The following is a 21,474-nucleotide window of genomic DNA, read 5'->3' as shown; positions in this document are numbered from 1 at the left end:
TAAAAAAAAGTATTACAGGGAAGTTTTGCTCTGTTGTTTTCGTTTTTTTCATTGGTTTATTTTTTGGTGGTGTGCCTGTTTGTTGCTTAGGTTTTGGGTTGTGGTTTGTTTTTTTTTTTTTTAAAAAAAAATTGAACAGCTTAATGTAAAACTTGCTTCCCATGATTTGGTTTACTGGGCACTGTGCCCAGATACCTCCTGGAGTATTAGGACAGTGTGACAGGAAAATTCATGCCATCACTTCAGTTCAGCCTCTTCTTATCACTCCTTCAGATGAAATAGTAGATAAATCTCCTCAAAGACCTTCAGCTTGCCCCTCTGACACAATTACTTCTCTTCTGGTTGTGACTGACATTCAAGTTAACTTCACACAATTCATCATGTTACTGGAGTGCTGAAAAAATTGACCCACAAAACTATTATGTCAATATTCTCTAGGAGAACTCAGTGACCAGGAAAAGGAAGGTGGTACTGACTATGTGAATGTAAATGTTGTGTGCTTAATTTTGTTTCCTTTGCCAGGAAAGAAGGCAAGCTATCCATTTCTCCATCACCCAACTGTTTTTAAGAAATATGTTAATTTATTCCTGTTATTTTTTAATATTTGGGAACAATGATGAATATTGTTTTGTGTTTATCAAAATACTAAGCACTACTAGTCAGAATTCAAGAAGCAGTTCTGATTTGCTGAAAAGTTAAAGAACTCATTTTAATAGTAAATGTACATACTTAGGGTTTTTTATACCAATTATTTCATCCATACCTATTGCAAGTTTGAATTACCTGTATCTATTGTTACCGCAGTGTGTCTTACTGAGTATTAAAACAGCGTAAATAGTCTGACTAAAACACAGAGATTTATTCTGAAGTGATTGCAGATTGGCTGACTGTAATATTTGTCCTTCAGGTTAAATATCGTTGTATAAATTGTTTCATTTTAACGCTGCAGTTTTTGAAGTTACATTAAGTATTTGTTATGTGTCTGTACACAAGTATTACTAAATGTGCAACAGTAAGCTCTCTGAACACCTGCCCTAGATAGCATGGTAACTATCTTTCATTGCTGCCTTCATCCCACAGTATACTCATCGATGAACTTAATTTTTTTTTCTCTTCCAAAGGAAAAATTATAGTGCACAATTGCCAAACCACATCTTGTGCTGACTGCAGCTGAACTGAGGAAGCACTTGGTTACTGTCGTGTTAGTGAGGTCTTTTGCCTGCTAGTACAGAGAGCAGACAGAGTTGTTGGTATTAATATTGCTGTGCACAGTTTCTCCTAAGAATCAACACACATCAGTCTGAAAGGAGAAGTTGCTTTCGTGGTGCTTTTGCTAATGGATATGGATGCATTGCAATTTGCTGCCTTGTGCAAGACCTGGTGTCCTCCAAAATAATGTAGCATATGTCTTCGTAGCACAATGTGCTGTTCTGTAGGGGTAAGTGAACTGATTTGATTAATAGAAATTACACGGCCATGCTAGCATGGTGCTTTGCCTGGGGTAATTAGTCCTGCTGAGAATGACTGAACTGTATTACTGGCTCAGAGCCATCTGCATTATTTTTGGGTGCCACTGCTTCTAGTGGTACATCTACATCCATAGTAAGTGCAAATATCTTGCTAAAATGTTTTTTCTTCTGTCCCTGGTGGTGGTAGCAGTAACAGTACTAAACCTTCACTGAAATCGTTCAGGCTAAAATATACTCTGCCTTTCTGAAATGGAGTGTAATCACCATGTTCTTCAAGTTCATGTTGTTCCTTTCAGTTGAATTGAGTTTTTGTTCTGTTTTGTTCTTCCCGAGGCTCTGTTATCGTAAGACAGAATTTGCAAAAAGTTATTGCACAAGGTTTTAGTTGTAGCATTCCAGGCAAAAACCGCTGCTTTGATGGAAGGGTCAAGCAGGTGTACAAGTAATTTAAAAGCCTTAATATTTGTAGCTTTAAAAGAATATTTGTAGTGTTAAACAAAAAAAAAGAGTCTTGAACTGTTTGGAAAACTCATTTTTATGTAGAAGCTTAATTTTTCAAAAAATCAGACGTATGAAAAGCTTAAAAATAATGAGTAATTCTTCAGAAACATGAAGCCAGTGTCACTTGTGAAATACATAAAGAATACACTGTGCAAGCTGCTTTCCTTCAGCATCTCTGGTAAAAACTGGAAATGATGGCCTGTTGCTCTAGTTACTTTGTGATTAACTGTTTATGATTAATAGTGGATTTAATCACAAGTTAATAGTATCGTAATAAATACATTAATAAATAGATCTCAGATACTTGTGGATAATACTGATCATTCTGTGACAGCCAGATACATTGCAAAATAACTCTTCTTTATTTTAATGTGATAATGTAATGGATCCATTCAGCTTACATTCGTACAACAGGAGCAGTTGAAGTTGTTCTTTTATACATTGATAAAGAGAAACAAAAAAGCATGTTTGTAACGCTTTGATTTACTGTGTTGGGAAAGATTTTGGTTTTATTAGTTGATCTGTCGTTTTGAGGAACGAGTGCCATGAAAGCTATGGATAGTTAGTGCTACAAAAAATCCCCATGGTCACTAAAGAAGATTTTGTTATTTTCTTAGTACTGATGTGTCCTGGTTCGAGCTGACTGCCTTGTCTGACAACAAAGAGTCATGCGGCCTCTCGCTCACTCCTCCCCCTACCCTCATCCCCACCGGGATGTGGAGGGAGAAAATTCAACTAAAAAGGCTCAAGGATTGAGGTTAGGACAGAGGGGGGTTCATTCACCATGTACGTGTGGTCATGGGCAAAAATCAGAGTAGGCTTGGGGAGAAAAACAAATTTAATTTACCATTTATTGGCTAGCTCAGAGTAGTATAGTGAGAAGAATGCATAAATGAATACAACCTGATCTTAAAAACACTCCTCCCCCATATTCCCAGCTACCTACTCCCCCTCTGTCGGTACAAGGGTAGGCAGAGGATGGGGGATGCAGTCCCTCTGGCCATTACTCATTGTCCATGGCAATTCCTCCTTCTTGGGGAGGAGGGCTCCTCGCAGTCTTCCTCTGCTGCTGCATCCTGTCTATCTCACAGGAGGCAACCCTCTCCCTCCACGTGAGTGGAGCCTGTACTCGACCTTGATGAGGCTGCACCTCGAGTGCTGTGTCAGTTCTGGGACCCTCACTACAAGAGGGACACTGAGGTGCTGGAGAGGGTACAGAGGCGGCTGCCAAGCTGGGAAAGGGCTTAGAACATAAGTCTTATGAGGAAAGGCTGAGGGATCTGGGGCTGTTTAGCCTGGAGGAGATTGAGGGGAGACCTCATCGCTCTCTACAACTACCTGAAGGGAGGTTGTAGCGAGGTGGCAGTTGGTCTGTTCTCCCTAGTGGAGAGTGATAGGATGAGGAGAAATGGATTTAAGTTGTGCCAGAGGAGGTTCAGGTTGGATATTAGGAAGAATTTCTTTCCTGAGAGGGTTGTCAGGCACTGGAACAGGCTGCCCAGGGAGGGGGTTGAGTCACTGTCCCTGGAGGTGTTTAAGAGATGGGAACATGTTATGCTGAGTGACATGGTTTGGTAGGGCTAAGACAAAGGTTGAACTTGATGATCTTGAAGGTCTCTTCCAACCGAAACTCTTCAATGATTCTATGAGTTCATCCCACTCAGGGTTATGGGTCGCTTCGAGCTTGTCCTCCACCTCTGCTCCGTCTCTCTGTCCCCTGGCCTGGGGTTCTCTATGTACTGCTGCATCCTGGATAACGTGCATATAAACTCTCGTGTGTGCTATCACGTGCAGGAGGCCCAGACAGTGTTTGCCCTTGTAGCACATGCAGTTCTGTGTTTGAGATTATGCCAGTATTTCTTATGTCTTAAAGGCACTGAAACTACAGTATTTTCCATCTGATTGGTGATGTATCAGATGATTGGGGGCTTTGAGAGCTGGAGGATATATCTGGGGTTTGTAGTCCTGCCTAGGTGAAGCTGAAACAGAAGGGCTTGGGAAATTTTGAAAGAACAGCTGGTTGGAAATGAACAGAAGGAGTAATTGAAGAGGGAAGTAGTGAAAGGTGGTCTTGGTAGTTATACTATCCTGTCTTTCCTCATTAATGAGCTTAAATGCAGAGGCCACCTCTTAAGTTTATTCTAGTTTTTATTTGTTTGTTTTGCAATTAGTGAATTTAAATGTGTGACTAAAATCTGAAAACTATACTTACAGTCTGTTTCTCTAATTACTAAAGTCCCCTTCTGCTCTCTTCTCAAAGTATCCTTACAGAGCAGAGAGGATTTATACCGGATGTGTTTCTGTTTTGCTGTTAAGGGATACTTGTTCCCCAAGAGAAGAATGATAAGGATGTTTAGACCTTGTTTTTGCTTTACCCCTTGGTCATTTAAAACGTTTGAACAGAGAATATTTTTGTGTTTGTTAGCTAGGATATGTCATGAGAGTGGAGAAAGGAAAGGATTTGGATGAACCAGTAACATAGTACTCGTGAATCTTGTAGTTGTGAATGCTTATGTTTAGCCAAATACAAGATAAATACAACTTCAGTGGGATTTTTAAAATTATTTTTAATTACTTCGCAACAGATACAGTTGTGTAACTAATAGAAATCTTAGGGCGTCTTTGGGTTTTGAGACAAAGTATTTTGTTACTGGTCAGTCATACTTTTTTAATAGAACAACGTATTAAAAATAGAAGTGATGGGTTTCGGTTTGAAGGTGACATGCAAAATTAACTGTGAACCTCTCAAACGCTCTATTTTTGCATCTTGTAAATTATCAGTGCTTTATAGAGAGTAAGAATAGCTGGTAAGAGTTTGAAAAGAATTTGCAGTGTCTTTTTATGCATTATATAAGCAGAGATAAAGGTATCTACCCACAGATGTCTGTGTATGTTGATGAAGGGAAAGGGAAGTTGGATTACATAATTTAAAGTGAACACAAGGATCAGAGAATCACAGAATGTTAGGGGTTGGAAGGGACCTCTGAAGATCATCTAGTCCAACCTTCATCCCAGCATACCTAACCACTACACCATAGCCTCAAGTGCTAGATCTACTTTTTTTTTAAACACCTCCAGGGTTGGTGACTCCACCACCTCCCTGGGCAGCCTGTTCCAGTGCCTCACCACTCGTTCAGTAAAGAACTTCCTCCGAATATCCAATCTAAACTTACCCTGACGCAACTTGAGGCCATTTCCCCTTGTCCTGTCATTAGTAATTAGAGAGAAGAGACCAGCACCAGCCTCACTACAGCCTCCTTTTAGGTAGTTGTAGAGGGCAATAAGGTCTCCTCTCAGCCTCCTCTCCTCCAGACTAAACAAACCCAGTTCCCTCAGCCGCTCTTCATAGGTCATGTTTTCCAGACCTCTCACAAGCCTTGTTGCCCTTCTCCGCACCCGCTCCAGCACCTCGATGTCCTTCTTGTACTGTGGTGACCAAAACTGGACAGAGTATGCGAGGTGCGGTCTCACGAGTGCCGAGTACAGGATAGCGACAAAGCAGAGAGATATCATCTCCAAATTGATTGGCTGGTGTCTTCTCATGGTATTTCAGTAGGTATAAAAGATTACATAGCTAAGAGCTAGGAGTCAGTACCTATTCTAAACAAAAAATTCACTGAGAGTAACAACTAGTGTGGAAGAAGTCAGTTCTGTGGAGTTTGACACCTTTTACAAGTAGAATGATACATCTGAAGGAGCGCAGATCTGGTTGTCCTGCTCTGTGTGGAGGTTCTGCAGGCAAATGGCACTTTTACATTTCAGGCAGGTCTGCACATGCACTACCTGCAGCTCTGGTAGGATTTGGCATTTGTACCTTTCTCTGTTCTCTGTTTCCTTTCCTGAGCATTTACGTATTTGGAAATTCAAAAGTAAACTGCAGGCTACTTCTCCTGGAACCATAGTAATGGTCTCCAAGGTGATCAGACTTCATGGTTTGAGCTCACTAGATAATCACTTCCCCCATGGGAAGGTGTGGAGAAATGTCACAAGTATTTTTTCCTAGGGAAGTTGGCCAAGGGTAGCTGGGAGGTTATATGCTTCCTCCAAGGAAAAGAAGTGAGCATTTTATTAGAATACTCACTGGAAGATCAAATAATGGTGGTAGCAAATCATGTTTAGGGGTAACAGAATGAGAAGTTACAGTAGATGTATTTGTAAATACATATAGATCAGAGATTCAGCTAACAAAATCCAAAAGATGTTACTTTCACAACCCACTGGATTAAACCTGAAAAATGAAAGTAACCTTGTCTAAACATGTTTCTGAAATGTGTGAAGAATGGTGTTGAGAGCCTAGACTATTTGTCTTCTATGGCCAGTGGTAAAAGAACATCAAATTCTAACAGGAATTATCAGCAAGGAGAAACAATATTCTGGATTATTTTATAGTAAATAAACTTGTTGGATTTGGAAACCAGTTGTTGCCAGAGTAGCAAGTCATGATGCATAGGGACAACCAAGAATAAACTATTTAATGTTTAATTTTTGAAAGAGTTAATTTTCCAGTGCAGAGGATATTCCATTCAGTAGTTTGGAAAAATGTATTTAGACAAACTTGAAAGTCAAAAGCTTACTGGAAGACTGTTAGCTTGTGAAATACTGGCTTCTTGGCAGTCAAGAAAGGGAGTAGTCCTGACTAAAGGCCTCTTCCAAAGTAGTGACAAAACAAAGAGAACAACTGTAATGGGAAAAGAACATATAAATACAGCTGAATGCATTACAAGTGTAGAGTATAGATATGATAAATGTAAAATATTGCGGAGAAATTCATGTTTGGCAGGAACCAGAAAGACACTTACGGAATAATCTTACTAATATGCAGGTTTCCAGATTTTTCATAAAGATTTAGAATAGGAGGATTTTCAGGAAAAGCTCTTGCTTTATTTTTGGAGGCAGTAAAATCCTTACTTTATGTAATTCAGCAATAACTAAGGAGAATGTTAGACAAATGTGCTAACTTCCCAGAGCCATTTGTTTGTAACTCCTTACTGAATGGGGAAGGGGCAAGTCCAGCTTGTGTTGTTCCAACATTCAGAAGGAGGAACAGGATATTTCTGTTGAAATCAAAGCCAGTTAGACACAAAGCTGCTATAGAATAATAGTAGAGAAGTTGAATGAATTTGAAAGAATTCACGGCTGTAAAGCTGATAATCAATTGCAGTTTTATGGAGAATATGTGTTGTCAAACAAATTTGTGTGTTTTGATTACATACTTGATTAAAGAAATTGTGCAAATAATTATAGATTTATTTTATGTGCATGATCTACAATTTAGATGGCTTAAATCTCCCTTAGGGTATTGTTCCCCTAAGTATGTATTTAAATAAGTCATCTTCTCCTCACCTCATCGTTACTCTACATTCTTGGTAGATAATTACGTTACCAGGGGAGCTGGAAGAGAGGAACAGAGGTAAGGAAGGTAGTGATAGTTTTCTATGGGTGTGCACCTCCAATAAGACAGACTGCTGGAGGAGATTCAACTGGGAACGGGCAGAGCACCTTGAGAGCTCTTTTCTTTTTTTTTCTTCAAAAGAAAAAAGTGTGATCTCTGGTATTACAAATATGAAAATACAATACTAAACTTCTTTAAAGCCTCGGAATTGGGCTGCTTTTGTGCTGGGATCACTTTACCGATGTTTCTGTTCTAGCATTAATGCAACTACATCAGGTGAATACGTACTTCTGCAGTTGGCATAAGGGAATTGTACTGTACGGATAAAAACATAGTTTTGTGAATACCTGTGAATAAATGCAATTATACGTGTCACAGCAGGAGATTAAATGGGCTCCTTCTTGAAGATTAAGACTGTAGAGGTGCATTCATGGGGAGAAAATAGAGGGTCGCAGAAGGGCTCTTTGATTAGCAGAGAAAGAAATGACGAGAGCTAAGGACTGGAAAATGAGGCCTGGCAAATTCAGAGGGATAAAATAATTGAAAAATGAGATTGTGTACACAATTTTGTTATAATTCCTCAAGTAAATACTGGTTGTTCCAATCTTTAACGTAATAACCAATTTTATCCTCTTCATTTCTAATTAAAGTGCGAGCCAGTTCAGGTTAAAAAAAAAAAATCTAACCAAACAGCTCTGGAAAGAAGACTTAAGTTTAATCTTTGTTCAAGTCCTGGATGAGAGCCAGTATTCCTCTAACTGTTATTTCTGCCTTACCTTAAAGATCAGTGAAAGTATTGCTGTATGTAATCCAAAGTAATGAGTAGTGTAGAGTAAGATTTAATTCTTGCACTTAGGAAACAGCTTTAAAAATAGGCTGTTTCCACAGGAGTAGTTTTTCCTCTTTGTCTCACAACTCACATACGTAATTTTCAAATACTAGTTTCATCAAGAATTTTATGGACTCTTCTCAGTTACGGTTTGGAAAGTAAAGTAGTCCAGTCTTTTTATTTGTTTACCATTCAAGTCTGACCTTCCATTGCTCGCAGGCGATAAATCTGATTACTGGCGTTGTTACCTTAAAGGTGGACCAGCTTCAGCTGAAGAGCTACGTGGCCTCATATCTCTTTTCATGCCATTTCAGGCCTAGATGTGAAGACCTAACCTCATTAAAAGAAGGAATATGCTACTTTTTTTGAGAAGGTGCTGTTTCTGTGACAGATTGTCTACAATTCCAGATTTCCCTGGCAATTTTTAGTTGACCTAACTTGTAAGCTAAAGATGTAATAAACACTTGAGGTTTTTGACAGAAACAAAATTGGGACATAACAAAGGCTGAGGGACTGAATCAAAAGTTTCAGTCTTTTATTCCACTTTATTTAAACTGCATCTGGAATCTGCACAGTAAGCTGTACAGCTGAGGCAAGATTTGTCAGAAGCTCTGAATACATTAATATTTTTAAAGTTGTCTTTTAACTTGTCTTCAGGTTCACTTTTTTGTGTTTTATCTATGCTTAATACAACTGGAGATGAGCTGCATAGCTCCATCTTTTATTTATGGAGGGATATAGCCTCATACGGTCAAAATTACTAAATTTAAATGTTTGTTCCCATTTAAACAGAAAATGAAGTGATTCACTTCATTTGGAAATTTCTTATGATTTGATGTTTGCTTTGTAACTGTTCAGAAGATGAATTTATATCTCAGGTAACACTCTTGTTTTTATTACATGCAAGTATAGTCCTAGAAAGTCTGTTGTATCTGAAAAAAATACCTCTTCTGCAAAACTTTACTGACTGCAGTAGTGACACGTTCTTTTAGCTATATTGTGCTCTGTGAATGTGCAGATGTCTGGTATTTTGGCAAAACACAATGAGTTTTCCGTGAGAGTTCTCTCAGGGTTAGCTAGTTAATCTGTGGAAGCCACTGTTGTTATTGAACCACATAACTTTTGTTAAAACCTTTGCTTTGCCCACAATTTCCTTTCACATCTTTTTTTTTTGATTATTATCGTTGATAGGTCTCACTTAGTAGCTACTAGAGCTGTTAGCAGGAAGAGTAGATCTTCCTCCTTGTGGTTAAGGTGTTTTGCAACGGCAGCGCTCCACTCACCTCTTGTTTTGCAGCGATGTGTACATTGCAAAGGGGATTCCTTTCCTGTTTTCTTTCCTTGGGAATGTTTTGAGCACACTGGTAAATGCAACGTATTATGCAAAGCATCACTGATTTTTATAATAATTTACTAGTGTGGGAAGCTGTCTTCTTCTCTGTCTACTTGTGGCAGGAATTTATGAAAGATGTCTTGAAATAAGTTTTGGAAGGAAACCATGGTGCAGAGCAGCAATAGGTTGTCATCAGTTATTGTGCTCCCCCCCCCGCCCCAATTGAGTTTAATTTGAAGTAAAAACCTCACAACAGATTGTGAGAGATCCTGGTACAGTTGAAAGTAAAACTGTGCTAATGCCCCATTAATAACAGTCTGACATAGCCAGAGTGACAGATTTTACAGCAATAATGTTGTTTCAGCAGTGACATTGATTTGTTTATCAGATATGGTATCAAGTTAAAGTGTTGCAAGATAGGGTAGGAAGTTAGAGATCACAGCAGGGTAACAGAAACTGAAAGTATATTTCCAAAAACGTGGCTCAGAAAGGAAACAAGGGCACGCTGTTTGCCAACAGCTTTGTGCTGTCAGCCTGCCCGCCGGCTTCCCTGGCTGTGCAGTGTCAGGAATCAGAATGAGAATATAGGAATGCTTGTATTCAAAGGATAGAATTCATTCAAATTATAAAAAATAAATTCAGGTTTAATAATTTCAGGTTCCATACCTACCATAGCACTTTCACTGTAAATCTTCTGTGTTTTCATTTCAGCTGAATTTCTTTTCATTGTGTAAGAACTTCTTCGTAAATAGGAAAACCAGCAGATACAGAAATCTATAAAGTAAATACACAGCAAGATATTCCTTCTATTCTGGCTCAATTTATAATAATCACTGAAGTGTAATTTTATCAAAGAACATAAAGATGTGTAATGATATTTCTTCTTCAATGTATTACTCTACAAAAGTAATTAAATTGAGATAAAGAAGCAGTAATTGAAAACATACTGTGGTAGTGAAACACACTTGAAGCATCAAGACAAACTAGAGTTATCTGACCAATACTGATTTGAGAGAAAATTGAATAGCATTTTTTAAAATTTATCTCTGGGAGCAGACATCTAATAACATTTTCTCTTCAGCTCTGTTCTCTGTATATACTTTGTACTCGTAAAATGTATAGTTCATCTCCAGGAAAAGAGGTAAGAGAATAATGTACGCTCTCGGTTTTTCTCTTGTTCTGCGTATAATTTGTTAAATCAGAAGCCTTTTCTGGAGCTGTTGTTCATGTTGTTCTCTCCTCTCCTCACAGCAGTTTTGGCTAATCCTTATATTACACTCTGATACAAAGATAAATTCTTGTATTTTTGTTTATTATAATCTAAAGAATAAGGTTAGCATTCTTCCCACAGCAGGTGCATGTTACCCTCCACCTTTCTGTGGTGCTGATGGCCAGAGCTGCCTTATGGCAGTTCCTTCCACCTTCTGCCCTTTTTCTCTTGACCTGTACTTTTCACCTATTTCACATCCTTCTGTAACACTCATTGGATATGAGTCAATTTTGATTTTTGCATTAGTCAGTTATTATGTCTGGGCGTTTTTCTTTTCCTTTTTTTTTTTTTCAGATATCCCCCCAGCAAAACAAAACCCAAACCCTGTGTTTAATTTTTCTTCTTGAATTGCACGAGTGTTCTATGAAGTGGAAAAAGAAGGTAATTACAGAGTCAGATTCTTCTCTCCTGTTGGTGTAAGACAAATCAATTCAGTGATATTACAGCAGGATGTGTGAAGTGGGAGTTGAATTTGGCTGTTATAAAGCTGGGAGATTTTAAGACAGAAGCTGATTGTCCTTAGCTATGTGTTGGAGGTATTTTGTTTGAACAATGGGAGAGGGAAGGATAAGTTAGTACGTTCTGTATTTTTCAGGCTACATCGAAATGTTCCTAAAGAATCCTGTTTTCTCTCCTGTTGAAAGAGTTTAATGGCAAATGGTAACTAAAACACTCTCTTCAGAGGAAAAAAGCATATGTGTAAAAATTCAGCTCTCAAAGAATTCTGATGACTAGCACATACGTTCATGATGAAAAATGGCTACTATGTGCATTGCAATAAGATATATGTAACAGGTAACAGAGCAGAAGAATGCTTCTTTGTGCACATGTAAATTATATGGCTCGTTAAATGTGGTATTTCTTTAGGAAAAAAAAAAAAAGTGGTGTTTTTTAAAAAGGAAGGCATTTAAGTATATGTGTGGTGGGGCATAGTGCCTGACTGTCCAGTTCAGAGATACTTTTACCAAAAATGCCTCCGTATAGATATAAAATGGATGCTAATGATGAACTCCACTTTTGGTGTGTATGATGGATAATGATTACGTATTATGTACATGTATGTATTTATGTAACAATGAAGGAAGAGAGATGTATTGATCTAACATGTGTCCGGATGCACACATTTTTAATCTAATATATTTAGAAATCACTGAAATGATTCCTATTCCCTTGGCACTAATAAAGTAAACAGAACTTCTGAGTATGTAGCAGTGCCTCATAATCTATAAAAATTGTTGCCAACTCAAAACTAAATAGGTGTGATGAATTTACGTTTCTATTTCACTGTTTTGTGATGTGTTAAGGTGTGCTTCCTGAATATTCTAATAGATACTGTCGCTGTACTCAGCTTTTTTTTTATTTTTAGTGTGGGCTAACTTCATTTTACAGTGTAAAATTGAATGGAAATGAATTTGAAGTTAAAAGACAACATAGTCAGATACTAGCTAATACTTAAAGAACAGAGAGCGTGTGCGAAGTGGTGGTGGTTGCTCGTGTGTCGGAGATATATTTGCTGAAATTAATATTTTTAGAGTCCTGTACAATTCTGCTTACCTTAGGCTGAGTGGTGTGAAATATAATTGAACTAATGACTCACTGTGGTGAGATCATTTTTAAGAATGCAGTGGGCATATTGTACAAGACTATGACATATATTTGCCCTTTTTTTTCCCAGTGATGCTGCCTAGTTTTGCGTTCTGTTTTAGTCTGTCTGTCAAGCATCCATGGCACACCTTCACATCCCTCCTAAAATCCTCTTCCATATCGGTAGGATATACAGTGTTCTTCACTAGTTACTCTTTATTTTATCTTGTGTGTGTTGAATCTGTTCTCTTTGTGGTACAGACCATGTGTGATTCTGGTTTATAACAACTCTGTGTATATATAGGATTGCAGATATTCTGACCTGTGTTCTGTATTTCTTCCTGCTTTGTGCAAAATTTTCTTCTGCAGACTTTGAAGTGTAGTCCAACATAGTATAAGTAATTTTTTTTTCTTTATTTATGAAAGATGAAGAATAGTAAATGTAGAAATGTACTTGCTTATATTCTTAAAGGCAATCAATGACTGTGATCGGCATAGCCTTTAAAACCTGACTTAATCTCTCTTACTAATTCCAAGGCTGCATTTTCTCTTTGCTATGAAGTACTGCTTCATGGAACCTGACTTTCTAATGAATGAGCTTTTAACACTAAATGTGTGGTTCTGGAGGATTTATTTAATTTTAAAAAGTAAAGTCATTTTGTCAAGAAACCTTTCAAGTCTGAAGGCTTTTCTTAAATGCTTATTTCAGATAACGACATGATTAAGCTTATTCATGAGTGGTCACTATGATTTCTATTTTTCCTTCTTTTCAAATAAATGAATAGTATTTTTAATTGATTTAAGAATGCTTTATTGGCAGATAAGTAGTCAGTGAAATCATATTATGCTATTAACCCTAGATATCCCATTTTTTCTTGTCTCTAGCGTTCAGAATACAGAGAGCTGGGCAGAGAAATTTTAGTGTTAGAAAAAAAGAAAAAAATTATAGTTCCTTCTTAGGACTTTTGGGCACATTTCTTTTCAGAAGAGCTTATTCCTGAAAGAATGTTTTCAAAGTAATAAATTTGGAACATATAGGATTTAGAAAAAGGAAAAAAAAAGCTTGTTGCATAAAACCATTTCGCTTACTTCACCCCTGTAACCTCTCAAATAAGATGAAGTGTTTCAATTCTTGTAGGAAATTAGAGATTGCTGGGGGGAAATCAAGATGGTAAGTGGGTACAGTTGAATGCAGGTATCATTGAGCCAGCTTTTAGAGACAAGCCAGTGATACTATGTTTAAGTATATGTGACACAATAATTTTAGATACAAATTATTATCAATTAGATAGTAAAACTTCTGGGTAGAATTTGGATGATTATAAATGGTGACTTTTGTGGAATATGGAGCTGTAGTCTTCTGTTCTGGTAAACTAAGGCATGAGCCTAAGAAAACTAAGGTACATAACAAGTACTGCTTTTTTTTAAGCAAAAACCAGTTTTGGTAATACACATGATTAATAGTTAAATGATACAACAGAAAATAGCTTTTTGCTCCCTTGAAACCATACATTTTGTTATGTGCAGCTTCGAAAAGTGATTGAGAAGTCCTCATTTTCTATGCAATACTTTACTCAAAATAGCTGTCATATTCAAGGATGCTTGTTTTTTTATAGAAGTCAATACTTATTGAGAATTAGCCTATTAATTATGCTGGTAGCAGGTGACATATTGAGCAGTTTGTATAACAAGACAAGTGAAATCACGCTAATTGATTCTGTATTTTTTTGTTTTGTTTGCCCCCCATAACTGGTAACTAGATTACTGGATGTAACCACCATTCATTGACATTATGCATTTTTAAAACATGGGATAGTGCAAAACATTCAACAAATTTGCATTCGGATGAATATTCTTGCTTACAGTGCTATGCATGGTGATGACTTCTTAAGTGTTCTTCCTCCTTCATTGCAGATACAAGATGAAATAGAAAAAAAGGTGGTAGAAAGGTGATAGACCGTGGCTGTCCAGGAAATACAGAAATAGGGTAGCTGGCAGTATCGGCGGTTGGTTTGTGACAAAGCAGTTGCGTGGCTAGAACTGAGCATCGTCCAAGGAGAAGTGAAGTCAAAATAATACAAAAGGTATTGAGGGCAAAAAAATTATCTTCTGCTTCAGCTGTGGCACTTGTCAGCTCTATCTGTCTATGCAGATAGACAGGGCAAATGAAACATTTCTGTATGAAAGGTCCCCATGCAAACCCCTTCGGTGTGGATATCAAAGCCTTTTCACAGGAGCGGCTTTCTTGGTTGTCTTTTAGCATCAAGCCTAACAACTGTCTTGTCTGTGGTTTTTGCTGTCATTTAACCTGTCTTTCCCCCTTGCCCCCTCCACCTGCATTTGTAGTTATTCAGTCATTTATTTTCTATGTAGAAACTGTGGATCTGGGATTGTTATATGCAAAACTTTTTACTTTTCTTTAAAGTACTGTCACTTTTTTAGACATTAATTTCCCCCCACCTCCCCCCATCAAAATTAACTGTTTCTGAACCATTAATGGAAGGACATCACATAAATGGCTTTTTCTACACATGCACAGTAATTGCATGCTGGAGAAATTTGAAATAAGTAGCTCCTAAGTATGAGGTCAAAAGGTGTCAAAGTTGTAGCTATATAGCATTCAAAATGTCTCTGATCCATACTGTTTATGAATTAAATTTAAAAATACTGTACCATGCAAAATGCTGAATTTGTGCTTTAGAAAAGTATTCCCGAATGGAATTTTTCTTTAAAAATCCTTTTATATTTACAGAGAAACTGAGCCATACAAATATTTTTAAAAGTTTGCGCTTCTTTAAGGCTATTTATTTTCTAAAAAAAGAGGACTTGATTAGTTTGGACAAATATACACATGGTGTTACGCTAACAAACGGCCATGCAACATGTATCTTACATAATGAAGAAATCGAATATACAAGACCTACTCTATTTAACATATATATTGAAAATGTACAGTCTCGCCAATAGTTAAAAAAAGTTTTTTCTTATTTGGCAGTATTTTTCTACAATTTGTTCAAATGTTCCACTTGATGTGTTTTGGTGAATACTGAAATCTAGTCAGTGACAACCTGAGGTACTAAACATTTCTGCCTTACTTCATTGTCTTCAAAGGTAATCTTTTTGTTCCTTTTAGGCTCTATCCATGAGTTGTGTATTACAGCGTTATTTGGCATGGGATCTGCTTCCACTATTGAAACAACTCGCTTTTTCATCTTACTTTTCAGAACTTTCTGAAACTTTTGCCTTGTGAATGCATAAAGTAGAGGGTGAAATATAGTTGTTCCATATGCCATTACTAGAAAACATAGTCGCAACTTTACCAAAAGGTCACTTGGGCCCAGACATAAGATGGTGGTGTTTAAAACAGAGATGGGTGTCCAGCAGAGCAGAAATGTTGAGATAATCAAGAGGGACATTCTGAAGACTCTCTTTTGCCGTTCTCGTCGCTCCCGGTGCCGTTTTACGGCTCGGCGCAGAGCAATTATGACCGACACAGAAGTCCTTACGCCAAAGACAACGTTTTTTCCTCCACTGCTGTGGGACACGTCCGTAGTGTCATGCTGGGTTGTCAAAGAGATCGTTTTTTTCTTTCTAGCTTTCTTCTTTTGCCCTGTTGTAAATCTTGTACCAATCCGAATGTTTAGAGCCTGGAGAATTTTGGTGTATGTAATTAGCATTACTATAACAGTGAAGAAGAAGATTGGGATCTGAACAAGAAGGTGGTAGTACATTCCTAGCTCGGTGTGGTACTCGTTTGTACTCACGCACAAAAGCGTCTTGTTTTCCCACGTGCTCACGCTTTGGAGGCTGAAAAAGTTGACTTCGATGAAGGGAATCAGGAAGGAAAAAAGCGAAATGATCCATATTGACGTCATTAATATCACAGCCCTTCCCATGGTCAGAATTCGATTGGCGGGTTTCACGGAGATGTCGTATCGGTCCAGAGTGATAGCAAAGACGTTGATTGCGGTTGAAACGCTTGCAAAAGAGACACAAGCCTCGTGGAAGCAGCAGATGAGAGCAGTGTTACTCTCCAGTGAAAGCAGAAGGATAACTATAGTTAGAGGAATACATCCCACACAAATTATTACATCGAGTACATGAAGGTTCATTGTAATTATGTTACTGACAGAATTGATTAAGTTGGATTTCATACAGTAAAGTACCAGCACGGTGAGGTTGCTGCCAAGTCCCAAAACAATTTCTAACATCAAAAATCCAGTGAGAGAAACTTGAAAGCTTAATGGATATGACAGCGGTCGGTACATGTTGGTGTCGATGTCGTCAATGGCATCTCGAACTGTAATGTTCGATTCAGACTGCATGGTGACTTCCAGAATGGGGGAGAAACACATTCTTTTGTTGCAGTTGTTTTTTCTCCTGAAAGGTGAAATAAAATATGGAACTATTTGATTTCTTTTTTTTTTTTCCCACACTTATTGTAGATAAATACTAGGGAAGGAGGAGCGAGGAAAAGCATCTATTCTTATTATTCTTATCAAACTCCTGATTTACTGTACGTTTAGAGCTTTAGTTGGCATGGACTCAAAAGCCTGAGGATCTAGAGTAAGGTCTTTCATCTTTAAAGGAAAGCAGGATTTGTTGTTTGCTTTTTTTTAAAAAACAAAAAAGTGAAAAGCTTCCACTTAGGGAGACAAGGCTTTTATAGTGATGTGGTTTTTACAAAGGACCCATTTGTTGCATAAACTATACTTGCGCATTGCCTTTGTATTGTGCTGAGGGTCATTTAAAAGAATGTTGTTAAGTATTAACAAATTAGTACTCAAGATCGTTTTAAAAAGGCTCTTGTGGAAAAAGAAACTGATAGGAACATGAAGCACTGTTGCTTACATATCATAAAAAGAATATTTAAATTATTTATGGCAATTTAACAGCCTCTTTCTTATGAAGAGTTTGCAGTAGAGTGGTGGGCTGAAACTTGAAGTTCTGTAATTCAGCAGATTTTTACAGTTTGAAGAATTCTGTTCGCTTTTATCTTGTGTGCAGCTACATGTATGAAACTTACCACTATAGTATTTTATGTAAGTATGTATAATTTCAAATACAAAATTTACATGGGTTTGGGGGAATGGAATTTATTATGAAAATATTGCATTTCCTTTTTCTTATTTGAATATTTACATTCTTCAAGTAATTGGTGCCTACATGGAGTAGAAGAGTATTTAATTTTATTCCAGAATGGATTTAAGGGTAATACTTAGAAAGAAAATTCTCTCGTTCAGGGGGCTGAGTGGGTTTTTTTGTGTGTTTTTTGTTTGTGTGTTTGTTTTTATACAAACTGCAGTTGAATATAATGGATTCATATACCTAGTCTGTTTTAGGAATAAGTGAGGTTCAAAAAAAATAGCATTTATTTAGGGGAATTTTTATTTTGTGACTCATCGGCTTTGTTTTACACATGCCAGTAGCTTGTAAATGTAGCATATGCCTGTAATAACTTATGTTTGTATTATTCATATTGTCAGCCAGCCCTTGAGTTTGCAACTAAATGAATAAATAAAAAGAAAGGTTATTCAATTTCTTGTTATGATACTTGAGGTTGTTTTTTTATTATTATTGGGTACCTTTAGATTTCAGAGGGGACATACTTTGCATGAAAGTAAATTTAAATGTGGACCTTTGTTCCATTCTGAATACATTAAAAATGGATAGCACTAAGGTGAACAAAAAAGAGCTCTTTTGAAATGAAAGTATGAATTAAGCACACTTGGGATACAGTGTGCAAATGGTTTTAATCTGCAGTTCTGAAAAGCTTCAGTCGCACAAAACTATTAATTGCGAATTGTACGATGAAAATTCTTGGTATGCTTCAACAGTTATTTCACATGTGCTTCTTAAATACAAAAGATATAAATTAGAATGTATTAGTCTCAGGTGTGTGTGAGATGAAACAAGAAATATTTCAAAAGCTTCGTTTAATTTCTAATCTAGGCAACCTTTATTAGGTTTATATTAACCCTCAGGAATAGGGTTTCTTCTGTGTATGCTGTCCTGGCTGTGAATGGATTTTGAGAAACGATTCCAAAGGCATTACTGGATAAATGGAGTGCTTTCGTATTAGCAAAAGCCAGGAGGAAATCAAAAGCAGATCTGCTAAAACAAACGACAATCTTAACTCTATGCCATCATGCCAGCTGAAATTCTGTGCAGACAGAAAACTTGGGATGTGCTGACTCTTGCGACTAGATTAAGCATTGCCTCCTTTTTGCCTTGCTTAGATTTCAGTGAACTAAAAGCAGAAATGCCAAGGCAGGGGGGGCTGGTTTACCCAACGCGGCACCCCTGGCTGGTGCCCGTTCCCGGGCAGAGGGGGTGCATGCAACCGCTGACCTACCTGCTCTCTGCGCCTCAAGGGCCTCTCACATCACTGCGGCAGCTTGTCATTAATTGATATATGGTGTCACTGACAAGTATTTGACATGCACTGTAACCTGGAAACCAAGTGGTAGCTGGGCTCTGATTTTTGTTCCTTGCAGGATTTTTTTTTCTTTTTTTTGTTCCAGCACTTCAGCAGCAAAAAATTCTGCTTAAACATGGGGACTTCTTAATTGCCTGAGATACTTCTACAGACCAGTGCATATTCTGCGTGTCTGTTCTGAGTTTCAAGCCGGCAATAAGAAATAAACCTTCGTTTAAGTGATGCTAATTTCTTTCCCCTGTTGCATTTTGTAGCAGCCTGTTTTTATTCTCCAGGTTTAAAAAAAATAATTCTGATCTCTCTGTTCAGAGTGTATGTAGACATCCTTTAGCTTTTGGTTGCGTATTTCTTTCTGTAATATTCCTGCTTGTTACATTTGAGTGATGGCTTAGTCAAAGTAGTTGCTATACATCATAAGATCCAGTTCGTGTGCTTTGAGAGTAACCATGAGTTCCCTAATTTGGTGTATTTTCTTTTAAGGAGAATACATAACAGACCATAAAACTGAGAGAAAAATATCCATTAGTCATTATGACAAATAAGTTATTTAATGAGTAGTACAGAAAAAGCTTGGTTAAAGCCTTATTCAGCTTGCTGATGAAGTATGCATATTCTCCTTTTGGGAATTCATGTTTCATTGTTTCTTCATGCATCAGTAGTTTCCACAATTCTGGTTTTAAATTATAAATCCCTCTTTAAGAAATGCTCACCATTTTAAGAATCAATCATTGCACTCTTCTTCTAATGAAAATCTGAGCAGGTGTGTTAGTCTTCCATGTACATTGTTGAAGTGTCATGCACGTAAATAGTAACACAAGTGTGTTCCATGTTTTGTTTCTAATTCCTTTATGTCTTAAGAATACATTTTAGTGATGGATCCTGCTGCTTGTAGGTCATACAGCTAGAAAGATACCCGGTCAACTGCATTCTTCATATTGTCAGTTGTAAAACTGAATTAGTTGCTGCATGCCCTTGTGAAAGGGAGGGAAAAAAAGGGTTAAAAGTAGGGCTTATAATTTCAAAATAAAGTAATGCAAGACTATATTTTCTAATATCACTTATTTCATGAATAAAAGATCTCTAAAATCGGATCGTAAAGATTACACTGAGAATCAGTTAATGTGTTCACTCTTTGCTAGTAAAAGCATGTCATTCTTCTGTCAACTTGCATGAATTTAGTTTTTTGGTCAAGTTTCCTGTTCTCCAAACAGTAAAGGTTACAAAAAACCCCGACTAGAAGCAGTAACTGTTGGATGTAGAGTGCCTGTGACTAGAGCTAGAAAATGTAGTTTCATAGCTCCTGTGAGCAGGTAGTTTATATGTAGAACTCTCTTGCCTTCTCATTAGAAATTGAGCAGAGTCAATGAGCTTTATAGGAAATATGCTGTTGTTTAATTGGCACACTGTAATAATTCCCTTTCTTGAAACAAACGTTTAGCTAATCTGTGTCTTTAAGAAATGACTTGAATGTACAGGGTAATAGAAGAAAGAAGTTAAAAAAAATAACAGAAAAGGAGGATTTTTTTGAGCTATGAGAGATTAGTCATATTAGCCAACCTTCATAAAGCAGTAAGTATACACTAATTACAGACTATCTGATCCTTCAAAGACTAACTGAATAAATCTGTAACCTATTTAACTGCCGATATTTGGAAATACTGCCAAGGGAGGAAAAAAATATTCCCAGTTGCATTATGTGTTTCTCTCCCTCCCCAATAATATATTAGCTTAAACTGTAGTCTATGTTGTACAAACAAAACAGGTTCTTAATATTCTACAAGACTTTAATACAAAATAACATTTTTCTACCACTGTGTTTTTAATGAGGAGGGGGAAATAGCATTTGAATATTTCCTGGTCTCAAATATAATAAAATACTAGCACTTAATGGAAGTCGAATCTGATATTTTCCCTTTTTTCTCCATTTTTTTTTTGTTAAATGTTGCTTATTCTGCATACCATAATAAGGAACAGATCTTACCTCCACTAAAGATTTGATAAATTCTCGATGCAGGTGCAGCAGTTCCAGGTTGGAGGGATTCATTGTGTTCACTTGTTAGCAGAGTAGAAGGGAAAGAGGGTAATAAGCGTATCTCCAAAAAATGACCTTAATGAAAATTTGTGCCTGTACTGTGCCATTGTTTCAGCATTACTGCTAATGTATACAACTGCTTGAGTTCTGGTTTACAGGCTGCTGCAGTCTCCCACTCTTCCTACTGTAGAATCAATAAGCATCTGAAAATACATAATGAAAGTCATTTAACATACTGAAGGCTTCTCGTCTCCAGAGACACCACTGAGATTTGAGCTTTCTGAAAAAAGAAAAGCAGTGCTTCTGAGAGGAAAGCTTGCGATGGGCAGCTTTTGCAGAATGACAGCCTACCTTGTCGCTTCTCCTCACTGCAGAGAGATGCAGTGCATTCACTAATTTTGATTGGTCAGTGATGTTGGGCTTAAATTGTGCTTCATATATGGGATTGATGCCCTCCCTCCCCTCGATTTATATAAGGATTCTTTTATAAAAGGACTAAATTTACAAATGATTTATGAATTCTGGAATATATTAAGGGTATTTTTACCTTTTCACTCTCTACTTTGTGTACACTGGAAACCACATGACACTGGGGAAAAAAAAGGGATTAAACGTTCGTTACTTA

At 37.2% G+C, this 21,474-nt stretch overlaps 1 protein-coding gene across 2 annotated transcripts; it reads right to left on the bottom strand.

Moving 5' to 3' along the window:
* Nucleotides 1-15,161: 15,161 nt before the first annotated feature.
* Nucleotides 15,162-21,253, bottom strand: GPR22 (G protein-coupled receptor 22). Of its 2 annotated transcripts, XM_009872976.1 has the most exons (3): nt 21,201-21,243; nt 20,799-21,052; nt 15,162-16,758 (listed from the first exon to the last, which is right to left on the bottom strand). In XM_009872976.1, exon 3 carries the CDS (start codon nt 16,731-16,733, stop codon nt 15,432-15,434), a length of 1,302 nt encoding a protein of 433 aa, XP_009871278.1. In that variant the 5' UTR covers nt 16,734-16,758; nt 20,799-21,052; nt 21,201-21,243; the 3' UTR covers nt 15,162-15,431. The 2 variants fall into 2 exon arrangements, with proteins under 2 accessions (XP_009871278.1, XP_009871277.1); XM_009872975.1 differs by having other exon boundaries at nt 20,799-21,253.
* Between the last annotated feature and the right edge of the window lie 221 nt (nt 21,254-21,474).

This window comes from Apaloderma vittatum, unplaced genomic scaffold (assembly GCF_000703405.1).
Source record: "Apaloderma vittatum isolate BGI_N311 unplaced genomic scaffold, ASM70340v1 scaffold7957, whole genome shotgun sequence".
Classification (NCBI taxonomy): domain Eukaryota; kingdom Metazoa; phylum Chordata; class Aves; order Trogoniformes; family Trogonidae; genus Apaloderma; species Apaloderma vittatum.
The sequence above is the reverse complement of the archived record's forward strand: the minus strand, read 5'-3'. Positions and strand labels throughout refer to the sequence as shown.

What these genes read in the sequence shown, in the direction of transcription:
- GPR22 (XM_009872975.1), bottom strand. Translation starts at nt 16,733, where the DNA reads ATGTGTTTCTCCCCCATTCTGGAAGTCACCATGCAGTCTGAATCGAAC.